We start from the raw sequence: 22,244 nt of genomic DNA, 5'->3' as shown, positions 1-22,244 counted from the left end.
GTCCCTACAAAGGACATGAACTCATCATTTTTTATGGCTGCATAGTATTCCATGGTGTATATGTGCCACATTTTCTTAATCCAGTCTATCATTGTTGGACATTTGGGTTGGTTCCAAGTCTTTGCTATTGTGAATAATGCGGCAATAAACATACGTGTGCATGTGTCTTTATAGCAGCATGATTTATAGTCCTTTGGGTATATGCCCAGTAATGGGATGGCTGGGTCGAATGGAATTTCTAGTTCTAGATCCCTGAGGAATCGCCACACTGACTTCCACAATGGTTGAACTAGTTTACAGTCCCACCAACAGTGTAAAAGTGTTCATATTTCTCCACATCCTCTCCAGCACCTGTTGTTTCCTGACTTTTTAATGATTGCCATTCTAACTGGTGTGAGATGGTATCTCATTGTGGTTTTGATTTGCATTTCTCTGATGGCCAGTGATGGTGAGCATTTTTTCATGTATTTTTTGGCTCCATAAATGTCTTCTTTTGAGAAGTGTCTGTTCATGTCCTTTGCCCACTTTTTGATGGGGTTGTTTGTTTTTTTCTTGTAAATTTGTTTGAGTTCATTGTAGATTCTGGATATTAGCCCTTTGTCAGATGAGTAGGTTGCGAAAATTTTCTCCCATTTTGTAGGTTGCCTGTTCACTCTGATGGTAGTTTCCTTTGCTGTGCAGAAGCTCTTTAGTTTAATTAGATCCCATTTGTCAATTTTGGCTTTTGTTGCCATTGCTTTTGGTGTTTTAGACATGAAGTCCTTGCCCATGCCTATGTCCTGAATGGTAATGCCTAGGTTTTCTTCTAGGGTTTTTATGGTTTTAGGTCTAACATTTAAGTCTTTAATCCATCTTGAATTGATTTTTGTATAAGGTGTAAGGAAGGGATCCAGTTTCAGCTTTCTACATATGGCTAGCCAGTTTTCCCAGCACCATTTATTAAATAGGGAATCCTTTCCCCATTTCTTGTTTTTGTCAGGTTTGTCAAAGATCAGATAGTTGTAGATATGTGGCATTATTTCTGAGGGCTCTGTTCTGTTCCATTGATCTATAACTCTGTTTTGGTACCAGTACCATGCTGTTTTGGTTACTGTAGCCTTGTAGTATAGTTTGAAGTCAGGTAGTGTGATGCCTCCAGCTTTGTTCTTTTGGCTTAGGATTGACTTGGCGATGCGGGCTCTTTTTTGGTTCCATATGAACTTTAAAGTAGTTTTTTCCAATGCTGCGAAGAAAGTCATTGGTAGCTTGATGGGGATGGTATTGAATCTGTAAATTACCTTGGGAAGGATGGCCATTTTCATGATATTGATTCTTCCTACCCATGAGCATGGAATGTTCTTCCATTTGTTTGTATCCTCTTTTATTTCCTTGAGCAGTGGTTTGTAGTTCTCCTTGAAGAGGTCTTTCACATCCCTTGTAAGTTGGATTCCTAGGTATTTTATTCTCTTTGAAGCAATTGTGAATGGGAGTTCACTCATGATTTGGCTCTCTGTTTGTCTGTTATTGGTGTATAAGAATGCTTGTGATTTTTGCACATTGATTTTGTATCCTGAGACTTTGCTGAAGTTGCTTATCAGCTTAAGGAGATTTTGGGCTGAGACAATGGGGTTTTCTAGATATACTATCATGTCATCTGCAAACAGGGACAATTTGACTTCCTCTTTTCCTAATTGAATACCCTTGATTTCCTTCTCCTGCCTAATTGCCCTGGCCAGAACTTCCAACACTATGTTGAATAGAAGTGGTGAGAGAGGGCATCCCTGTCTTGTGCCAGTTTTCAAAGGGAATGCTTCCAGTTTTTGCCCATTCAGTATGATATCGGCTGTGGGTTTGTCATAAATAGCTCTTATTATTTTGAGATACGTCCCATCAATTCCTAATTTATTGAGAGTTTTTAGCATGAAGGGTTGTTGAATTTTGTCAAAGGCCTTTTCTGCATCTATTGAGATAATCATGTGGTTTTTGTCTTTGGTTCTGTTTATATGCTGGATTACATTTATTGATTTGTGTATATTGAACCAGCCTTGCATCCCAGGGATGAAGCCCACTTGATCATGATGGATAAGCTTTTTGATGTGCTGCTGGATTCTGTTTGCCAGTATTTTATTGAGGATTTTTGCATCAATGTTCATCAAGGATATTGGTCTAAAATTCTCTTTTTTTGTTGTGTCTATTGACCATATACTTGGAAGTAAAGCTCTCCTCAATAAATGTAAAAGAACAGAAATTGTAACAAACTGTCTCTCAGATCACAGTGCAATCAAGCTAGAACTCAGAATTAAGAATCTCACTCAAAACCGCTCAACTACGTGGAAACTGAACAACCTGCTCCTGAATGATTACTGGGTACATAACGAAATGAAGGCAGAAATAAAGATGTTCTTTGAAACCAACGAGAACCAAGACACAACATACCAGAATCTCTGGGATGCATTCAAAGCAGTGTGTAGAGGGAAATTTATAGCACTAAATGCCCACAAGAGAAAGCAGGAAAGATCCAAAATTGACACCCTAACATCACAATTAAAAGAACTAGAAAAGCAAGAGCAAACACATTCAAAAGCTAGCAGAAGGCAAGAAATAACTAAAATCCGAGCAGAACTGAAGGAAATAGAGACACAAAAAACCCTTCAAAAAAATAAATGAATCTAGGAGCTGGTTTTTTGAAAGGATCAACAAAATTGATAGACCGTTAGCAAGATTAATAAAGAAAAAAAGAGAGAAGAATCAAATAGATGCAATAAAAAATGATAAAGGGGATATCACCACCGATCCCACAGAAATACAAACTACCATCAGAGAATATTACAAACACCTCTATGCAAATAAACTAGAAAATCTAGAAGAAATGGATAAATTCCTCAACACATACACCCTCCCAAGACTAAATTAGGAAGAAGTTGAATCTCTGAATAGACCAATAACAGGAGCTGAAATTGTGGCAATAATCAGTAGCTTACCAACCAAAAAAAGTCCAGGACCAGATGAGTTCACAGCCGAATTCTACCAGAGGTACAAGGAGGAGCTGGTACCATTCCTTCTGAAACTATTCCAATCAATAGAAAAAGAGGGAATCCTCCCTAACTCATTTTATGAGGCCAGCTTCCTTCTTTTTTTTATTTTTTTATTTTTTTTTATTTTGAGACGGAGTTTCGCTCTTGTTGCCCAGGCTGGAGTACAATGGCGCGATCTCGGCTCGCCACAACCTCCGCCTCCCAGGTTCAAGCAATTCTCCTGCCTCAGCCTCCCGAGTAGCTGGGATTACAGGCATGCACCACCACGCCTGGAGAATTTTATATTTTTAGTAGAGAGAGGGTTTCTCCATGTTGAGGCTGGTCTCGAACTCCTGACCTCAGGTGATCCGCCCGCCTTGGCCTCCCAAAGTGCTGGGATTACAGGCGTGAGCCACCGCGCCTGGCTCAAATGCTTCCTTCTTTAAAGGACACTGCTCATATTGGATTACGACCATTGGAGGGTCACACTCCAGTATGACCTCATCCTAACTTTAATCACCTCTGTGCATTGAAGTAGTAGGGGTTAGGACTTCAAGACATGAATTTTGGGGGGCATGATGTAACTTGTAACACACATTACACAGTCCATCTTTCTGAGTCCCAGAAAGCATGGGCCTTCTAAAATCATAAGGGCAGCCCCAGGAAACCTGCAAACTTACTCAGGCTGCTTCCGCATGGAAAAGCTTCATGCTGGGTGTAATTGACTCTGGGAAATGTCTACTTTTCTCTCCAGGGCGCAGCGGGGGAAGAAGGCAGCCCAGGGCCAGTTGGTCCCAGGGGAGATCCTGGTGCTCCTGGGTTCCCTGGGCCACCCGGAAAAGGGACAGATGGAGAGCCGGTAAGTGGAAGGTCGGGGGTCCCAGTGCCTGTAGAAACCATGTAAAAATTAGAGAAGGAAAAGGAAAAAAATCTAATTGCCAAACTTTGCAGAAATTGAACCATGGCCAAGGAAATGGGCCTGGTTGGGAAAGGGGTAGTGTGTGGGTCCAACAGTCTGCTCTAATGTGGTTCAGGCTAGGGCAGCACAACCTCATGGACCACTGGCCACATGCCAGCCTGGGCCAGTGCTGGGAATACAGAGATGGATGAGACAGTCTGCGCCCTGGAGATGCTCCCGTCTCATGGAGAGACAGTCAGGCAAACACATCCCCACAGGTCAGGACAAGTTTGGTATGCATAGAGAAGGACTTCTGGTCTACTCTGGTGCTTTTAGCCAAGACTTCCAAATGCAGAACCATGGTTTTCATTGTGGCTGTGAGTGCCAAAGCCCTTCAGCCTGAAGTGAAGGTTTCAAAGCCTGCTTTGAAACGAGGCCTTGCCCCTTACTTGCGCAAATCTATACAATAAGGCTCTGCAATGGGGAAGCAAACTGAGAGAGGCTAAGAGATTTCCTGAAGGCCACACAGAGGCAGTAGGAGGCAGAGTCGGAATTCACATCCAGGGCCTTGTGGCTCAAAACCAGATTCTGTTTCTTTTGTGCAAGTCAGGTCATAGCGAGTCTCACCCATCTCTGGGTCCCCAGCAGAGGATGCAGTCAGCCTGGCACGTGGTGGATGGGTCAGCGTTCACTCTCAGCTCCATGATTGTCCTTGTATTATTTATTTCCCCAGGGACTCCATGGATCACCTGGACTCCCTGGACCCTTAGGAACCAAGGTGAGTGCTTGTCCAAGAAAACTGGGTGCTGCAAGTTGCCATTAGAAAGAGAACGTGGAAAAATTGATTATAAGCATCTCTGGTTCCTTCAATCCACTTCCATATTTCCCAGCTCATCATGTTCCGTTTGACTATAGGTTCTAGGACTTTTTTTTTTTTTTTGAAATCTTACTCTGTTGCCCAAGCTGGAGTGCAGTGGTGTGATCTCAGCTCACTGCAACCTCGACCTCCTGGGTTTAAGTGATTCTCCTGCCTCAGCCTCCCGAGTAGCTGGGACTACAGGGATGCACCACCATGCCCCACTAATTTTGTTTTGTATATTTTTAGTAGAGGCGGGGTTTCACTATGTTGGCCAGGCTGGTCTTGAACTCCTGATCTTGTGATATCCGCCTCGGCCTCCCAAAGTGCTGGGATTACAGGTGTGAGAGAGGATAGAACCAGTGCACCCAGCCATTTCTGTGACTCTTAACTGTTATATTGAAGTAGTTGCCATATAATCAGTACTTAATAAATACTTACCATTAAATGAAGTGGCAGGAGACACTGACTTTCCATCAGCAGAGCAATAGGTCTCAGCCTATTGCTTGAATTATGAGTCTCATTGTAGTACCAGATGATTCCAAAATTTCAGAGGCTTAACACAGTGAAAGTTCATATCTCATGGACACTAGGTCTATGGGAGTCTTGCTGCGGGGAGTTCTGATCTGCATATCCATTTAGTGGTCACGTGCGAATCCCATGACTCTTCCATCCTCTAAAGTTTCAAAATCTTCTACCAAATTCTTGGGGTGCAACAATAAGTAAAGGAAAAAAGAGTGGAGAACCCTGTGGGAAGATTTTATGGGCCAGGGCTGGAGATTGCTAATTCATTTCCACTAACACCTATTGACAGTCACACAGGGGAGACTGGGGCATGTCATCTGCTGAGGCACACAGGAGGAAAAGAGAAATGCTTGCTAAATACCAGCCAGTCCCTTCCTCAGTTCAGTTGCACCCACAATTCAGAAACTATGACTTTTTTCATGGGGAAGTGTTCTTATGAGAAATTTCCTGAGTGGACAGGGAAGTTTACTAAAATACCTTCTACATTGAATCATTCATTCATTTATGCATCAATTACCAATCAATTACCAATGCATTCATTATACACTGCATGTCTACTGAGTTTCTTACCACATGTGTCAGATTTTAAGGTGAGCTGTGGGATGACAACAGTGCATATCATGTGTTTCAGGACCTCCAGTGGCTCACGGTTCAGCCAGGAAAACAGATATGTAAACAGACAGAAAGCAGATGAGTGCTAGGAGAGAGGGTAGCTCAGGGCACACGTGGGCTCAGAGGGGGCTCGCTAACCCAGCATGGTTTCATTATCATGGCTTCTTGAAGGAAGAGATGTTTGTCCTGGTTTTAAAGTGCATGTAGGGCCGGGTGCGGTGGCTCACACCTGTAATCCCAGCACGTTGGGAGGCCAAGGCGGGTGGATCACGAGGCCAGGAGTTCAAGACCAGCCTGGCCAGCATGGTGAAACCCTGTCTTTATTAAAGATACAACAAATTAGCTGGGTGTGGTAGTACGCGCCTGTAATCCCAGCTACTTGGGAGGCTGAGGCAGGAGAATCGCTTGAACTCAGGAGGCGGAGGTTGCAGTGAGCCGAGATAGTGCCATTGCATTCCAGCATGGGCGACAGGGTGAGACTTCATCTCAAAAATACATAAATAAATAAAAATAAAATAAAGCGCATTAGCAGTTAGCAGGGGAAGAAGTTGAAGGAGGAGTCATTGGCAGGGGAATTAACAGGGAAAAAAGACACTGAGGCATGAGGCAGAATGTGTTCAGAGAAGAGCATGAGCTCTAAGTATGCCCATATCCAGTGAAAATTATTTGACTAAGTCAGATGCATCAACTTTTAAAAATGTGGGTGAAACAGTCAATGACTGACTTGAGAATGTTTACATTTTGGGCTTTCATTTGACATGCATATTCAAAATAATAATAAAAGTGTTATTATAAAATTATATTACTTCTTTTGCACTTGCATATGTCTATGAAAACAATTTTTTAAATTTCCTATATGCCTTTAATGTCTTCCGTCATCATCCCTTGAGCCACTTTCTAAGTCAGCTGGCACTTCTCCAAAGCCGATTACCATGCATTCCACCTGAGTTCTTTAAAGATTCAACACTTCTGGAATGCATGCATGCTGCTATTACTCAAAGTTTTATTCTGAGCCCCAGAAACCATTCTCCAAACAGTAGGAGATGTTTTTTCCCCTTTTTATTTATTTCTTTCTATACTTGCACCTTTGGGATCTCAACAACATAAATGCAGAGTGTATTGCTTCTAAAATTGTATGTGAGAGGCTTGCTTACAATAACGTGCAAGATATGAAAATGTGAGGCTCCGGGAATAATTACTGTTATCTACATTAAATTTCATTGCTTCATGGTGTCCCCTTATTCAAGCAGGTGAGGTGACCTCTGTAAACATCTCAAGCTTACACTAATTTGGTGAATGTAGACCAATGTGCTTTTTCCTAGGAGTGATGTTCACAATCAAAATATTTTTCAAAAGGGAAAATGTTTTTGTGTGATATGAGTAAATACATAACCACTCCTCATTTTCTGAGGAATAAAATTGGGACTAACTTTGCCTGACTGCGGGAGCATATAAAATAGTTCCATATACCTGGAAGAGTGGGTATATATGGAGAGGGGCAGATTAAGGAATTAGGACCTAGATTCTGGAGGATTTTGTGCATTAACCACCAATCTGAAGATACGTGGCAGGCTCCCCCGTAATGTGGTGCACACAGCCCAGTCCGATCTGCAGTGCTCAGGCGCTCCACTTCTTTCCCCTTAGAGGAGGAGGACCTCAGGGACCCTCAGGGCCCTAGGATTTAGAGGGCATTGATAGCCTCTTGGAAGACAGGAAGGTGAGGGCACCAGAAATGGTGGAGCAGCAAAGTGGCTTCAAATGCTCCTTCTATGTGACCACTGATCTAACAGTAGGAGACCTTTTTTCCCCTTTATCCTGTTTGTTCTGTAGCTGTATCTTTGGGATCTTAGTGATCCATTGATCCAATGGATCCCAAAGATCCATTGATGGATAGGCTCAGAGTGTATTACTACCTAACTCACAGGCAGAGTCTGGGGAAAAATTAATGATACCATACAAGTATACATACATACAGTTGCCTAGCATAGTGCTGGTCACAGTTACATGCTCAGTAAATATCCATGATCCTTATTACTAGATAACCCTGTGGGGTCTGCTTTAGACCTTATTATTAATTATTATGATTATGCTTAGATCCTTATTATTAGATCACTCTGTGGGGTGGCAGCAAGAAGGCAGGGGTTTATCTCTGCAGGCATGCAGTTGTTGGAGGAAGCCTAGGGGAAGTGGGGGAGGCAGCATTAAAGAGCAGAGGCAGGCTGAGACCCCCTGGGGGGAAGAGTGCAGACACTCCTGACATGGGTCCGGTTGACCAATCAGTTTCAACTCCGTGAGTCTCAGGGCAAGTCATACTGCCCCTTTGGCCAAGTGTTTCCTCCTATTTAAAATGTGAGATGTCTAAACACATGACCCATTCCAGTGTTGATATTGTGTAAATGTGTAAGTCAGAATGTGGCTTTGAAAGTTTCCCATAGTCAAACCATCATTCTCAGCAAACTATCGCAAGGACAAAAAACCAAACACTGCATGTTCTCACTCATAGGTGGAAATTGAACAATGAGAACACATGGACACAGGAGGGGGATCATCACACACCGGGGCCTGTTGTGGGATGGGGAAGGGGGGAGGGATAGCATTAGGAGATATGCCTAATGCTAAATGATGAGTTAATGGGTGCAGCACACCAACATGGCACATGATACATATGTAACAAACCTGCACGTTGTGCACATGTACCCTAAAACTTAAAGTATAATAATAATAAAATTAAATTAAAAAAGAAAGAAAGCTTTCCGTAGTCAATTGGCACTGGGAAGACAAATTGGAATTTGAGGTCATCTTTCATTGAAGAATGGGTTGCTCAGCCAGAGGAAGAAGCTAAGAAGCAGGGAAAGCTAGGGAGAGGTGGAGAGAGAGATCCCAGAGAGGGTGGCTTCCACAAGGCTTGCCTTGGTACTGTCCCAGGTGCTGATTGAAATTAAGAAAATTTCCTTAGGAAATCAAGGAAGGGAGTTATTTGAAGGTTTTCCTTGGCTGCCCCTTGGCCCCTCCTAATTCCTTATAACTGCAGGAAGACTCTTGAAGATGCCAGTATTTCTTTTGAGTGGCACTTGTTTCTAGCAGGATAAATAAGCTTTGGCTTCATACAGAACTGGGTTAGAATCCCAGCTCAGCTACCTACAAGACAGATGACTCGAAGGCAAGTGGCTCAAGTGGCTTTGTCTCTCTGAGCCTCAGTTCCTTTTCTGTATGAAGGAGTAAAGAGTGTTTAACCCCTACAGGGCTCCTCAGGAGATCCATGATCTTATGACACACAGCTGTTGCTCAATAAATATCATCCTCCGTCTACAACCCCCACACTTCCTTCTTCCCACATCTCTTCCTTGGACACTGTGCTACAGATTCTAGCTCATGTGCTCTGTTCTTTCTTAACCATTAGCCTTCTGGCTTTTCCTGTCAGAACATTAAGATATTTTTGCTCTTCTTGGGGCCATTTTCTAAAAGTTTCAGTTTATGAAATTGTAATGTCATTTCTTTGGGGAATTAGTTAGCATCACAGTGGACCGTAAACAGACAAATGGAGCCAGACCTAGTGTAGCAGAAAGCAGTCAGTGACTCCACGCTTCCAGACTGGGCTGGGAGAGGCCTTTCTATCATGCTCCTTCCTCTGAAAAAATTTATTTTGGTCAAAGGCAGAACTCAATGCCTGACACAGAATGATTGATGGAGGATTCTTTTGTTCCTGCATCCAGGAAATGGTTATTAACTGCCACCTGTGCCAGACCGTAATCTGTACACTGTGGATACAGAGATGCATAGATCCAGTACCTAACAGAGGGGCTGAATTATTTTAGGTGCTTGGTAAACATTTGTTGGATGAAGAAATGAATGAAGATTTTCTACTTTCAGGCTGCTTGCGGAAAAGTCAGAGGGTCAGAAAACTGTGCACTGGGAGGGCAATGTGTTAAGGTCAATGAAGATCTATGCAAACATTTGCAAAAAGACAGAAGGACAAGACAGGTAGAGGCAGCTTTATAACAACAAAATAATGGGACTGAGTCTTAGTTGATAGGTAGGCTTTGGAAGCTTAGAACATGGATGGAAGAAGATCCCAGACAAGGGGAAATAGCATGTATATGAAACAGAAGAGCTAACAAATACCATGGAAGCATACGAACTAGGTTGTTGACATGAGTTAGCTTGCAATTGTCAGGGTTTGCTGATGTACGTGGACCATGGCCTTGGGACAGGAAAGGGACAGTTTCTGTTTCAAACTAAAGCAGAAAATAAGAATAACAGGAAAATCTGCATTAAGATTTTTAAAGCAAAACCAAAACTGCAAAGGAATATAGATTTATCTGACATTTATATGTGTTTAGTTCACTTTCTATCTTCTACCTCTGCATATAAAGTAATAGTAGAGGGAGGACTATTTGAGCTCAGAAGTTTGAGACTAGCCTAGATAACATAATGAGACCCTATCCCTACAAAAAATGTCAAAAATTAGGCAGGTATGGTGGTTCACATCTGTATTCCCAGCTATGGAGGGAGGCTGAGGCAGGAGGATTGCTTGAACTTGAGAGGTCAAAGCTGCAGTGAGCCATGATTATACCACTGTACTCCAGCCTGGGTGACAGAGCAAGACCTTGTCTCAAAAATAAATAATAAATAAGTGATAGTAATGCAACCATAATATACAATGTATTTCTCAACCTTATATAGTTGTTTTTAAATGTCTTCATAAGATACATGGGGATTTGGTAGAACTTTTTTTTAATTGATGAGGACCCGATGATGCAGAGAGGTTATGGGACTTGCCCAAGGTCACAGGATGAGGTCGATTTGGTCCTGAGACTGGATCTAGAATCACCTGACTACCAGCTTGAAATCTTCCATGCTCCTCTCCATTGCTACAATGAGCTGGTGACAGATAAATCACGTGTCATGATGGTCATTCTTAGTTCATGACACTTGTTTCCATATTTGTCTTATTTTTTTTACTCCCTCTATTTCCCAACCTCCCCATAGAAACTAGTTAGATTTTCTAGGGATCCAAAGTATCTTGAACTTCCAAGAACCATTCATATCATATTATTCTAAAGAAACAGATAATACTAATTGAGAATTTACAGAAAATTTGAGGAGGGAACTACTGGCAGAGATGAGGGCAGGGCAAGGGATGTTGCTGACTCCTAGGGACCCAGAAACAGCAGGTAGTGTGACTCAGAGGCCCAGAGGGACCAGGGGAAGAAATGATGTCAAGGAGACCTAGTGAGAGATTTAGATCTTGGTTTGTGTTTTTTGTGAGAACTTTGCAAGGTCTGTTCCTTCATATCCCCATGAACATCCCTTCTCTTCTGAACTTAGCACTGAATATTGACAATGGGCAGGACTTATGACTGAGTAATCTTCTGGGCTTGGAATCAAGAATATGGTTTGCAGTGAATGAATGCGCATTAGTTGAATGAATATATGGCTTATGTACTCATCCAGGCAACGGTTGTACTATAGGAAAGGCAAGTCATCTTAGAGCCATTAATGAGATATTTTGTAACGCACAATAACCTAAACCTTAATAAAGCAACATATTACCTAGCAATATCGAGTTCTACCTTAATTAGCTGCAACATTATCTCATTGGCTCTTCATAGCAAGCTTCTGAGGCTGTTTCTGTTTGTCATATGAGTTAACTCATTCCAGAGATATTAAGTGGCTTGAGCAAGATCACATGCCATCTTGGCCTCAAGCTTGACTGAATAAGCTCAGGATCACGGCCTCCTACACAAAACTGTTGGGGCCATGTGTGTTTTGGGCCAAATTTAATTTCGATTTTGGATAAGTAGTAATATGCAAAATATACACATAATGACATTTATGGTAGTATCTGGGGCAACACCCCTAATCAAGCCTATTAATCCTTAGGCGACAAAAATATGTAAATGTTCACACAAAATGGAATAACCAAAGACTGCAAATAGCACAAGTCAGGTTTTGCTGCCAACTGAGTTGAGATCACACTTGTTTTTAAGGGCTGAGGATTTTGAAATTACAAATAAGGCATGGCTCGGACTCAGCCTTGTTCTCCAGGAAATGGCAAACAAAATTTCTTCCTTTTTTCAATTTCTCCCTCCTTTTTCCTTTTCCATCAAAGTCCAGCAAGGCAGTACAATGAGAACAGAAGCAAACACAACTCCTAGCTCAGGTTCAGTGCTGTGCTGGGCTCTGTGCCAAGCACTCTCTCTGCATAATCTCATTGAATGAACACAGCATCTGCAGACCTGGCAGCTCCTGTCCTGTTCCCCTTGTAGGTGAGGAAACTAGAGCATAGGAACTCATCACTTTCCTAAGTTAGCAGTTAATAGATGTTGAAACTAGAACTTAAATTCAGGCCTCTGACACCCAAATCCACACTGTTAACTATGCTTGAAGGCAAAGGTCTTATCTCGGTCCCCTTTAGGCTCCTCACTCCCACATCCAGAAGGATGATATGCAAAATGTAGGTACTTGGTAAATTATTGGTGAAATGATAAATTAATTTATGGGTGATTTGGCATCTAAATTGAAATGTGGGTACATGTGCAAATCTGGGGTATAGTTAGGATGAGGGTCTGATGTGGTTTGAAGAAAGCATGGTAGATTTGGACAATGCTCACATGGGGAGGGCCATATTGTTATAATCACGTTTGGAGCCATGGTCAAGGTTGGTCCGGGAATGGTCATCCTTGAAAGGTATATAATCTGAGTTGGTGGCTGTGGTCCCTGAATATTGGGCTGAGTGGGGTGATGGGCTACCTGGGTAGACTACAGCATGGCCCATGGAGGCCAGGTGGCAGGAGAAGCCTGCAGTCAGGATTCTAGAAGAAGCATGATTCATTTTGTACCCTAGCCCTCTCCTTCCTGGCACTGACCTCTTGATCTTATTTTTCTCTCTTTCTAGGGGGATCGAGGAGCTCCTGGGATCCCTGGTTCTCCTGGCAGCCGCGGTGACCCAGGCATTGGGGTTGCTGGCCCTCCTGTAAGTCTTTATTTATCCAGCTCTTACTTGCTTTCAGGACATACAGCCATTTCCTGTTGGACCTGCCTGCAGAAACACTTTTTTTTTTTTTTTTTGAGGTGGAGTCTCGCACTGTCGCCCAGGCTGGAGTGCAATGGTGCAATCTCAGCTCACTGCAACCTCCGCCTCCCAGGTTCAAGTGATTCTCCTGCCTCAGCCTCCTGAGTAGCTGAGATTACAGGTGCCTGCCACCACGCCTGGCTAATTTTTTGTATTTTTAGTAGAGATGGGGTTTCACTATGTTGGCCAGGCTGGTCTTGAACTCCTGACCTTGTGATCCACCCACCTCAACCTCCTAAAGTGCTGGGATTACAGATGTGAGCCACCGCTAGTTTTAATGAATAATTCACATCAGTCTACTAGGTGTTAGTTTACAAACTCATTAGGAGTGATAGCTTTAAGAGTTGCTAAAACTTTGAGTTATAGGGGTCTTAAGAATCAATGAAGTATGTCCCTGCTCAGGATGAGGATTGCTATCAATATCTTCGGCCTCCACCTGAATGCCGCTAGAAATAGAAGGCACACTTCTTTCAAAGCCAGCACATCTGGCTCTGCAGTTTAAAAATATATTTCCATAGATAATGGAAATTCAGTAGAATTTTTTTTTCATTGAGAATAACATTATGGTATCCTGTAGTTTCCACCATTGCTTTTAATTCTCCCTTTTGTACCACAAAGAACACATATTTTCTTTCCTTCTTTATTGAATGATAGTTTTTGGGACATAAGACCAGTTGACAACCTTGAAGCCTTTTCTTCTGTTTAGTCCGTTCTTTGATAAAGACATCATACCCTCTTAATGCGCCTTAAAAGCGCATTTACTTTGTCCTTAAAAGCCCTGTCTTGCTATTGTTTAAAAGAAGCTCAAATACTCAATCCTCTTCAAATGCCATTGCTAAGCCATGGAATACCTAAACTACCCATGTATTATTGTTGTTGTTAACTGTTATCTTAACCCAAAAGCACAATCTAAGTTTATCTTTATTAAATGCAACTTGAATATAAACTGGAGTAATACACGGTCTAGTTTCTGTCTGGTATTGCGTTCAATAAATGGAGGCCACGACCAAGAGTGATTAAGAGTAATATCATTCTTCATGCATGACTCTCAAAGAATAAGAAGGAAAATCCAATTTATTACCCAAAATATTACTTGTGAAATAAAATCCCCCTTTCCTTTTCTTCTGTGGTTCTCTTATATCCAGAGGAGTTCTTGGGCCTCTCACTCTCTCCCTGAAATTCTCCTCCGTTCTCCCATTTTGAAGCAGGCCTCCTGGCCTCCACACCAGAAATCACCCCCTCACTGTTCTTTCTACCCACTCACAATGAGGGGTCATTTCATGGTGACAAGAAGACCAGGTAGCTCTGTATCTTCTTAGATCTTCCTGAAAACCACGGAAGGAGCTGCGCGGAATGCCCTTGGGAATGTCTAGTTTGGTTAAACTGTTTTCCTTAAAACACATTCTCAGCTAAAACTGCCCACTTCCTTACATTCATTTTACCTTTGTTCTTCTTTTTGTTCAGTCTTTTTGTAACTGGAAGGAACACTGTAACAAAAAGTGCAGCAAGAGAACACAATAGTTTATGCCTTCTTCTTTCTGAAATTCTCCTTTAATAGGGCCCCTTCTGCTGGAGTTAGGATGCTGCTTCATGTGGCAATTACTCCTTAGCATAGAGAAAGGGTTGTAAGTGAAACTGCAGACCCGTAACCTGAATGAGGCACCCCCATCACTTACCAGGGTTCTACGTGACCCTGTCTACTCCCTGCAGATTCACCTTATCAGCCCTTACAGAAAGCTGGCTGTGGAGGCGGACACAATTCACCCCACCTGCCACCGAAGAGCCAGCAAAAATCACCCATGAAATATGTTCCTGCCTAAGTGAGTCCACCTGAAAAGTAATTGGCTGGCTCTAGTCAAGAGGCTGTAAATCAACTGTTTAGTGTCTTGGCTACCACTTGGACTTATTAAAAGCTTCCACGGTGGATAAAAGTTTATTGAATGTTCATAAATCCTATCTCTGGCCATAGCCCAGGCTACTAATGGCCTGGGAATCTGTATGGAGGGTGCAAAGATATGCTGAGCTAAGCAAAGGTGTGTGGAGGAGGTGAAGAAGGGGTCAGCGTGGGGGTGGGTACCTGTCAAGTTCATTGGGGATGCAGTTGCCTCTTTACAGGAACATTGCCATTTGCTGAGAAGTCCTGTGTTGTACCTTGTGCTGGGCCTCAAAGCATCCACATCTACCTCCTCATTTGGTCCTGGGCAAGTTGGTTTTATCCTTTGGCTAAGGCTGGGATCCCATGTAGCCCCTAAGAAGGGGATTCAAGAGCAAGGATTTTGGGAGAAGATCTTAGAAATCACTACTTAGAAAGTGACAAAGTGAGACAGACAAAGAAAGCGAGCCAAGGGGAGGGTATGTTACTGAGCAGATGGCCACCGTGGGTACCTGGGACTCACCTGTACGACAGCCCCTGAGTGACTGCATGGCGTTGTTGCAGAGTTGTTCTGCAAAAGGAGCGAAAGAGCTGGGGCGTTTCTATACCACCTCCTGCCTGTATTTGGTTGGAGGCTGCTCCCTGGGGAGTCGACTCCCAGAAGCTCTCAGCCTTCCCTGTGGTTGGGTCAAGCATTCACCTGTAGCTAAAGAAAGCCCTGGGCAGGTGTGTGCCCAGGGAACGTGGCAGGAGGGAACTGACCTGTCTACTACATCACTGTTTTCCAGGTAGACAATGTGAGGTTCAGAAGGTGATGTGATTTGGCCAATGCTACATAGCCAGCCCAGGGCAGGGCCAGGATACAGACCCACTTCCCACAGCCTCTGAAACCAGTCCTTTTCCCCCTGCAACACCTCATTTTGTGGCTTTGGCAGGATGGGCAGGATTTATTCATTTCCATTAATCTTCTGTGAGATCCCTCAAAGAAGGCACATTAAGGATAGATCCGGCTGGGGCCAGGCATGGTGGCTAATGCCTGTAATCCCAGCACTTTGGGAGGCTGTGGCAGGCGGGTCACCTGAGGTCAGGAGTTTGAGACCAGCCTGTCCAACATGGTGAAACCCTGTCTCTGCTAAAAATACCAAAGTTAGCCAGGCATGGTGGCGCATGCCTGTAATCTCAGCTACTCAAGAGGCTGAGGCAGGAGAATTGCTTGAACGTGGGAGGTGGAGACTGCAGTGAGCTGAGATCTGCCACTGTACTCCAGCCTGGGCAGCAGAGCCAGACTCTGTCTAAAAAAAAAAAAAAAATAGATCCGCTGTAAGTAAGTTACTCTTCGCTTCCTTCCTCCCGTGGTGTCGTGCTCCCATGCCTTTGGCATCCAGGGCAGCAATGACTCCCTGGAAGGGAGCCAGGAGCTCTGTCTGCCAATCTCTGCACTGTCACTAGGCAGGGGAATGAATGAGGCCATTGTTTGGGGTTTTGGCTTGCTGCTTCAAGATATTAACAAACAAACAAAAAACCCTTTAATCTTTAGGTTGCCTCTGATGTTCCCTTAGCAATGTTTAAGTTGCTTACGAAATGAGCCTACTTAGGCCCTGGGACAGATTAAAGTCCGAATTAGTTTGACCGAAGGAGCTGGGGTTTGTGAAGACAAGGTCGCACATGTAACCCAGGACTAGCTCCTTCCTGCTTTGGCCCTCAGTTTCCTGATGGATCAGGTGCCAGCAATTTCTGCAGCAGCATCAAGGAAATTGGGAGGATTACAACATGATAATACTGGTGATAATACCTGCTTCCCTGCCTTTGCCCCAGTGATGTCATAGCAATCCTGTTTGCCTGATGTCTTTCTCAGACTTTGCCACCTGAAATGACCTCCCTTTTTGAGCCTCTCACCATCCCTCCCTGGAATTAGTTGTACTGATGCCTTACATCAGTTGGTCCAGGCATTGAGGACGCACATACAAAAGGGACAGAATTCCCAGGCTCCCTGCCCTCCAGTGGGCCTTCTAGCCTAAGAGTGGCAGGAAGCATGGCCCAGTTATGTGCAAACAAGTATCTCAAGTGCCCTAACAGAAGAGTTTTTTTTTTCATTCCCCCACCTTCCAAGGAATAATGTATTAATAATAAAGATGACAGCCTCTGAAATATTAGAGTAATAGCAACCACAGCCAACATAAACTGCCTACTTGCAGGGACAAGAGTGAGCAAAGGCCTCCATGTCTACCTCTCATTTATCTCACAGATAGTCTCTCATTTGTTTCTCCCAGAAACTCTAGCAGGTGGACTCCACTTTTCTTTTCATTTTACAAATGAGGAGACAGAGATATGAAGCCACTTCCGTGAAGTCACCGTTAGGACATGGTAGAGCTAGGACAGGAACCCCAGCGTTCTAACTCCAGACAAATGCCCTTAACCACTCTTCCAGCAGGGGTACCATACAGTTGGCCCCTGAATAATGTGACAGTTGGGGTGCCGACCCTGCACAGTTGAAAATTTGAGTATAACTTTGGACTATCCCAGTATTTAACTAATAGCCTGCTGTAGACTGGAAGCCTTACTGATAATACGAACAGTCAAATAACACGTTTTGTATGTTATATGTTTTATATACTATATTCTTACAACAAAGCAAGCTAGAGAAAAAAGTTATGCAAAAAATCATAAGGAAGAGAAAATACATGTATAGTACTGTACAGTATTTATCGATACCGTAAGTTTGTGTTGTCTACTTGTAAGAAGAGTCCATTGGAAATGGCTGCAGCCACAGCTGCAGACCTCAGTGTAAGGTACACATCAAGCCATTCAGCCTTTTCTTGTAATATTACGACTTTTCTCTGCTCCCTGGGAGAACTTCCAGCATCACTTGTAGTGCTTCATGTGGGTTTTCTGGTGTTATTCAGTGTTACAGTATTACAATAAACACGACAAAAAACAAAAAACAAAGAACAAAAACACAAGAACTGGGAGAGAACGCTTTTTACTTTGGTAACGCAATTTACTGGAGAGACAGACTGCCCACGCAGAGATGATTAGAATCACACAGCATTTAAGCAGATACTCACAACACTTGAGCTCACCACAATCACAACAGGAGGTGGCTATGAAATTATTATAGTACTACGGTCTGGCTACAGTTAATTTTATGCAGTTATGACTTAATGCTGCATGTATGTTTCTTTACTTTTCTCTCAACAGCCACGGTGCCATGTATGGTCTGTGTTTGTGTGGACACATTTTAACAAATTGTAACTTTTTATTATAGATTTGAGTATATTTTATAATACTAAATGATACAACAGACTAGTATCTCTCTATATTTTATGCATTCATGACATACCTTACTTTTTCTTAATTTTTCAATATTTCTAGGCCACTGAGTCATTTGACAGTTTTTAAAAATTGTTGAAAATCTCCAAAATGTTTTCCACTGTATTTATTGAAAACAATCTGCATTTAAGTGGACCTACACAGTTCAAGCCCATGTTGCTTAGGGGTCAACTGTGGTAACAAAAGTTCGTGTTCACTTTAGTCTTCACACTCACCAGTGGCTTTTTTTTTTTTTTTTTTTTTTTTTTGAGACAAGGTCTCACTCTGTCCCCCAAGCTGGAGTGCAGTGGCGTGATCATGGCTCACTGCAGCCTTAACCTCCTGGGCTCAAGTGATCCTCCCACCTCAGCCTCCTGAGTAGTTGGGACTACAGGAGTGAGCCACCATGCCTCGCTAATTTTTGTATTTTTTATAGAGATGAGGTTTTGACCTGTTGCCCAGACTGGTCTCAAACTCCTGAGCCCAAGCCATCCACCTGCCTTGGCATCCCAAAGTGTTGGAATTACAAGCGTGAGCCACCGTGCCCAGCCTACCAGTGGCTTTTTATGTGCATGATTGCTCCTGCACAATTGACTTCTGTGTCTAGCCTGTGTGTTTTTTTTTTTTAATTCATGTCTTATCTGCCTGCTTTAGTCCAGTTTCTTTGATCATAAGAACCAAAGCCACTCAGGCTGTCCCAAGAATTAGGCTGGCTAGATTCCTTTAGGTGTGAGTACCCCCATCTTGTCTGGATGCTACTTGGGAACACTGGGCATTTGTCCATGGTTACCCCAGGTCCCAGCTCCCGACCTTGCCCCCATAGTCGATGCTCAAGGAATGTGCGGGGCTTGATTCACTGAGATCCACTTTCGCCCTGCCCAATGCACAGAGCTGTGTCCTGTGGGCAGTGAAGGAGGAGGCTGAGGAAGGTGTAAAGCCACACACCGCCTCCCAGACTCCAGGGCTCCTGTATTGCTTCGTGTATAACCAGGAGCTGAGCCTCCCACAGTTGGTTTTTATATTAAAGTCTCAGGATGGCTGGATGCAGTGGCTCACACCTGTAATCCTAGCACTTTGGGTGGCCGAGGCAGGTGAATTGCCTGAGGTCAGGAGTTCGAGACCAGCCTGGCTAATGTGGTGAAACCCCATCTCTACTAACAATACAAAAATTAGCTGCGTGTGGTGGTGGGCACCTATAATCCCAGCTACTCGGGAGGCTGAGGCAGGAGAATCGCTTGAACCCGGAAGGCGGAGGTTGCAGTGAGCCAAGATCCCACCACTGCACTCCAGCCTGGGCGACAGAGCGAGACTCCATCTCAAAAAAAAAAAAAAAAAAAAAAAGTCTTAGGAGTTTCTTCTGTTGATGGAGATAGAAAATAGTTTTGAAATAAGTTTCTACTGCCACTTCTGATTGGGAACTCTCCTTTCTAAATGAAACAAACCATTTGGTTGTTCTCAATAATAATTCCTAAGGCACACTTAACATACTGGGCACTTGGCTTGACATGCCACTGCCTTCCCTAGTCTTCCCGGCAGTCCAGTAAGGTGTAACTATTATCGTCTCCAGGTTTCAGATGAGGAGACTCAGGCTCAGAGAGGTTCAGGCAGCTGGCCTTGGTCACTCTGCTAGTGAGAGACAAAGCAGGCATTTGAGCCTGCGTTGATCTTGCGCTGAAGGCTGCACTCTTTGTTTCTAAGCGAGAAGACAGCCTCTGCTGGCCCTGTGGCTCCAGGAGCCTCCTTCGTGGCATGGTGGGAGGAGCTGGGCTGTCCTGGGCTGTTTCTGGTTCTGCACAGTTAAAGCCAGCACAAGAAAGGCTTCTTGGTACCAGACATGGGAAAGGCCAGATACTGCCCTGACCGGCCTCCAGGACCCTCATCTCTGCTTCCTTAGCAGACCTCATGGCCGTGGCTGAGCCCTCTCCGGCACTCCCTGCTCTCCACTTTCACACTTCCTGCTCAGCTTCACTCTGCCCCTGCATCACTCGTGGGTTTTCCCGCTGGTGTCCCCAGGTGCCTGGCCTCTGGCCTCTGGTCTGTTACCTCTGACCCCATCTCCACTCTGCAGCCACAGCTGTCCTCCTAAAGCCTGGATCTGAGCCCACTTCTTGCCTGCTGGGTAGCATCAGAGCCCTCTCCAACAAGGTGCTTGGGCCCTTCTCCTTCAGACCCCAGCTTCCCTGGGGCATTCCTGGAGGCACCCTGCTGCTCTCTGAGCACAGAGTCTGACTTCTCCTCTTTGCCTAGTGCTCTCCTCTGCCAGGGACATCCCTGCCTCATCCTCTTCTCTACCTGTGAAGCCCCCCACACCACTAAACCTCTTTTTGCCTGTCCCCCTCTGGGTGAAGATTCCTCAAACTCTCTCGGGCTGATGCCAGTAGCTCTAGGCATCCCGTAACCATGACTCACTGAACCTGATCAATCATTACAACAGAGATTTTCCTCTCACCTGGAGTGCTTCACATAAGCGGGCTCCATGCCGTGCAGCCACTTGGCCACCCACCCCAGCACATAGCACTAGGCCTGCGTACACATGAGGCACTCAGATCAAAGATTACGGAGAATAAAAGTTCACTTTATTTTCAGATCTGTGCCTATGGTAGGAGGAACAAAGAGGTGATCAATTCTGAGAGAAGGGAAGCTGGTTTTTAGAACAGCCTGTTAACAGAGAAAGAAGAGAATGTGTTTCACGTATCTAAAGCCATATGCGGCTTTCAGTTTTGTAAAACTTTACTATAGTTGTCAGAAAACACCAATAGCAATGGCTGTGCATGTGTATCAGATGTAAGTGTATTCATATGTGTGATATATATGTGCATGTATGTGTGTCTGTGTGTGTATATATATAAATTTTTGTTATGGAGAAATTTAAATATACTAAAAATAGGTAGAATAGTAAAATAAACACCCATGTAACCACAACTAGTGCCAGGATCCCACAGCCAATGACCACGGTTTTCCTCTTAACCGCTACCTTCCATTATTTTGAAGCAAATTCCAGACACATTTTGTCTGTAGGTATTTCAGTATATGTTTCTAAAAGATAAGAATTTTAAAAAACAGGACCACAATTTTATAATATACCCCTTAAAAATCCATAACACCATCAAATATCTAGTCAGTGTTAAAATTTCTAATTATTTCATACATGTCACGCTTCTGTGTTTTTTGTTTGTTTCTTTAAGATCCAAATAAACATATAGCGATTGGTTGGATGTTTCAAAATTTTTTTTTTTTTTAGTCTGATAGAATTTTCCACCATCTGGCATTTGTTAATGTAATAGCTCAATGTGTTCCTCTGTCTCTGTAGTTCAGCTAAGTTGGTACTCAGACCTAGAGGCTTGATCTGATTCTGGCTTGATGTTGTTGGCAAGACTTCACAGGTGGGGTGTTCATCCAGCAGGAGGCACATGATGTCTGGTGGAGCCTCTTTGTGATGCATTCACCCTGTGATGTCTAATGCTCCCACCAATTAGTACATCAAGGGTTGCAAACTGGTGCTGTTCTAGTTCTATTCATTCTTTCTTTATTAGCTGGAATAGTTCTATATAGAGAAATGTTCCCTAAAGTACCCTTTGGATACCCAGTGGTAGAAGACATATGGAAGGCAGAATATAAATGCTTGAAGTCTTTCCCTTGTTTTCAAAAAATGACTTGGTTCCCTAGCATCTTGCAAAAAGGACCAATTAGGTGCTTGTTGTTATTGTTTGTTCTAAGAATAATTTTGAACTCGGGAATATAAACACATTTGATGTGTTTTAAATTATTGCAACTACTCTTCCTTTCGATGCTCAATTTGTCTTGTCTTCTGCCAATGGGGGTCTATTTAAGTTGATTCTTATTACCTTTGACACAAAGCTAGCAATCTTTGATGGTTTCCTTGCTCTCTCTCTAGGTTTGTCGTGTACATTTTTTGTCCAGGTCTCTGATCAGTCATTTCTTCAAGAAGTCATAATAGTTTCTCTTAGTGGAAACTGGTATCAAAGGCCCAAATCTGGGTATTAGGGTAAAATGACTCTTGAACAAACACATCAGAGGCCGTAATTTCAGAGAAGAGGGTTGTAATTGTTGAAAACATATTTGAGCTTCAGATATAGGAATGA

At 43.4% G+C, this 22,244-nt stretch overlaps 1 protein-coding gene across 4 annotated transcripts in view; it reads left to right on the top strand.

Moving 5' to 3' along the window:
• Positions 1-22,244, top strand: part of COL22A1 (collagen type XXII alpha 1 chain) — a 337,498-nt gene that overhangs the window by 232,345 nt on the left and 82,909 nt on the right. For all 4 annotated transcript variants that reach the window (XM_063726825.1, XM_054518874.2, XM_054518873.2 and 1 more), the window contains 3 exons: positions 3,748-3,852; positions 4,625-4,669; positions 12,783-12,860. In XM_063726825.1, coding sequence (XP_063582895.1) covers positions 3,748-3,852; positions 4,625-4,669; positions 12,783-12,860 — 228 coding nt within the window. The remainder of the gene's footprint in view (positions 1-3,747; positions 3,853-4,624; positions 4,670-12,782; positions 12,861-22,244) is intronic.

This window comes from Pongo abelii, chromosome 7 (genome assembly GCF_028885655.2).
Source record: "Pongo abelii isolate AG06213 chromosome 7, NHGRI_mPonAbe1-v2.0_pri, whole genome shotgun sequence".
Classification (NCBI taxonomy): domain Eukaryota; kingdom Metazoa; phylum Chordata; class Mammalia; order Primates; family Hominidae; genus Pongo; species Pongo abelii.
Note: the sequence above shows the minus strand (reverse complement) of the source record. Positions and strands in the feature narration are given on the sequence as shown.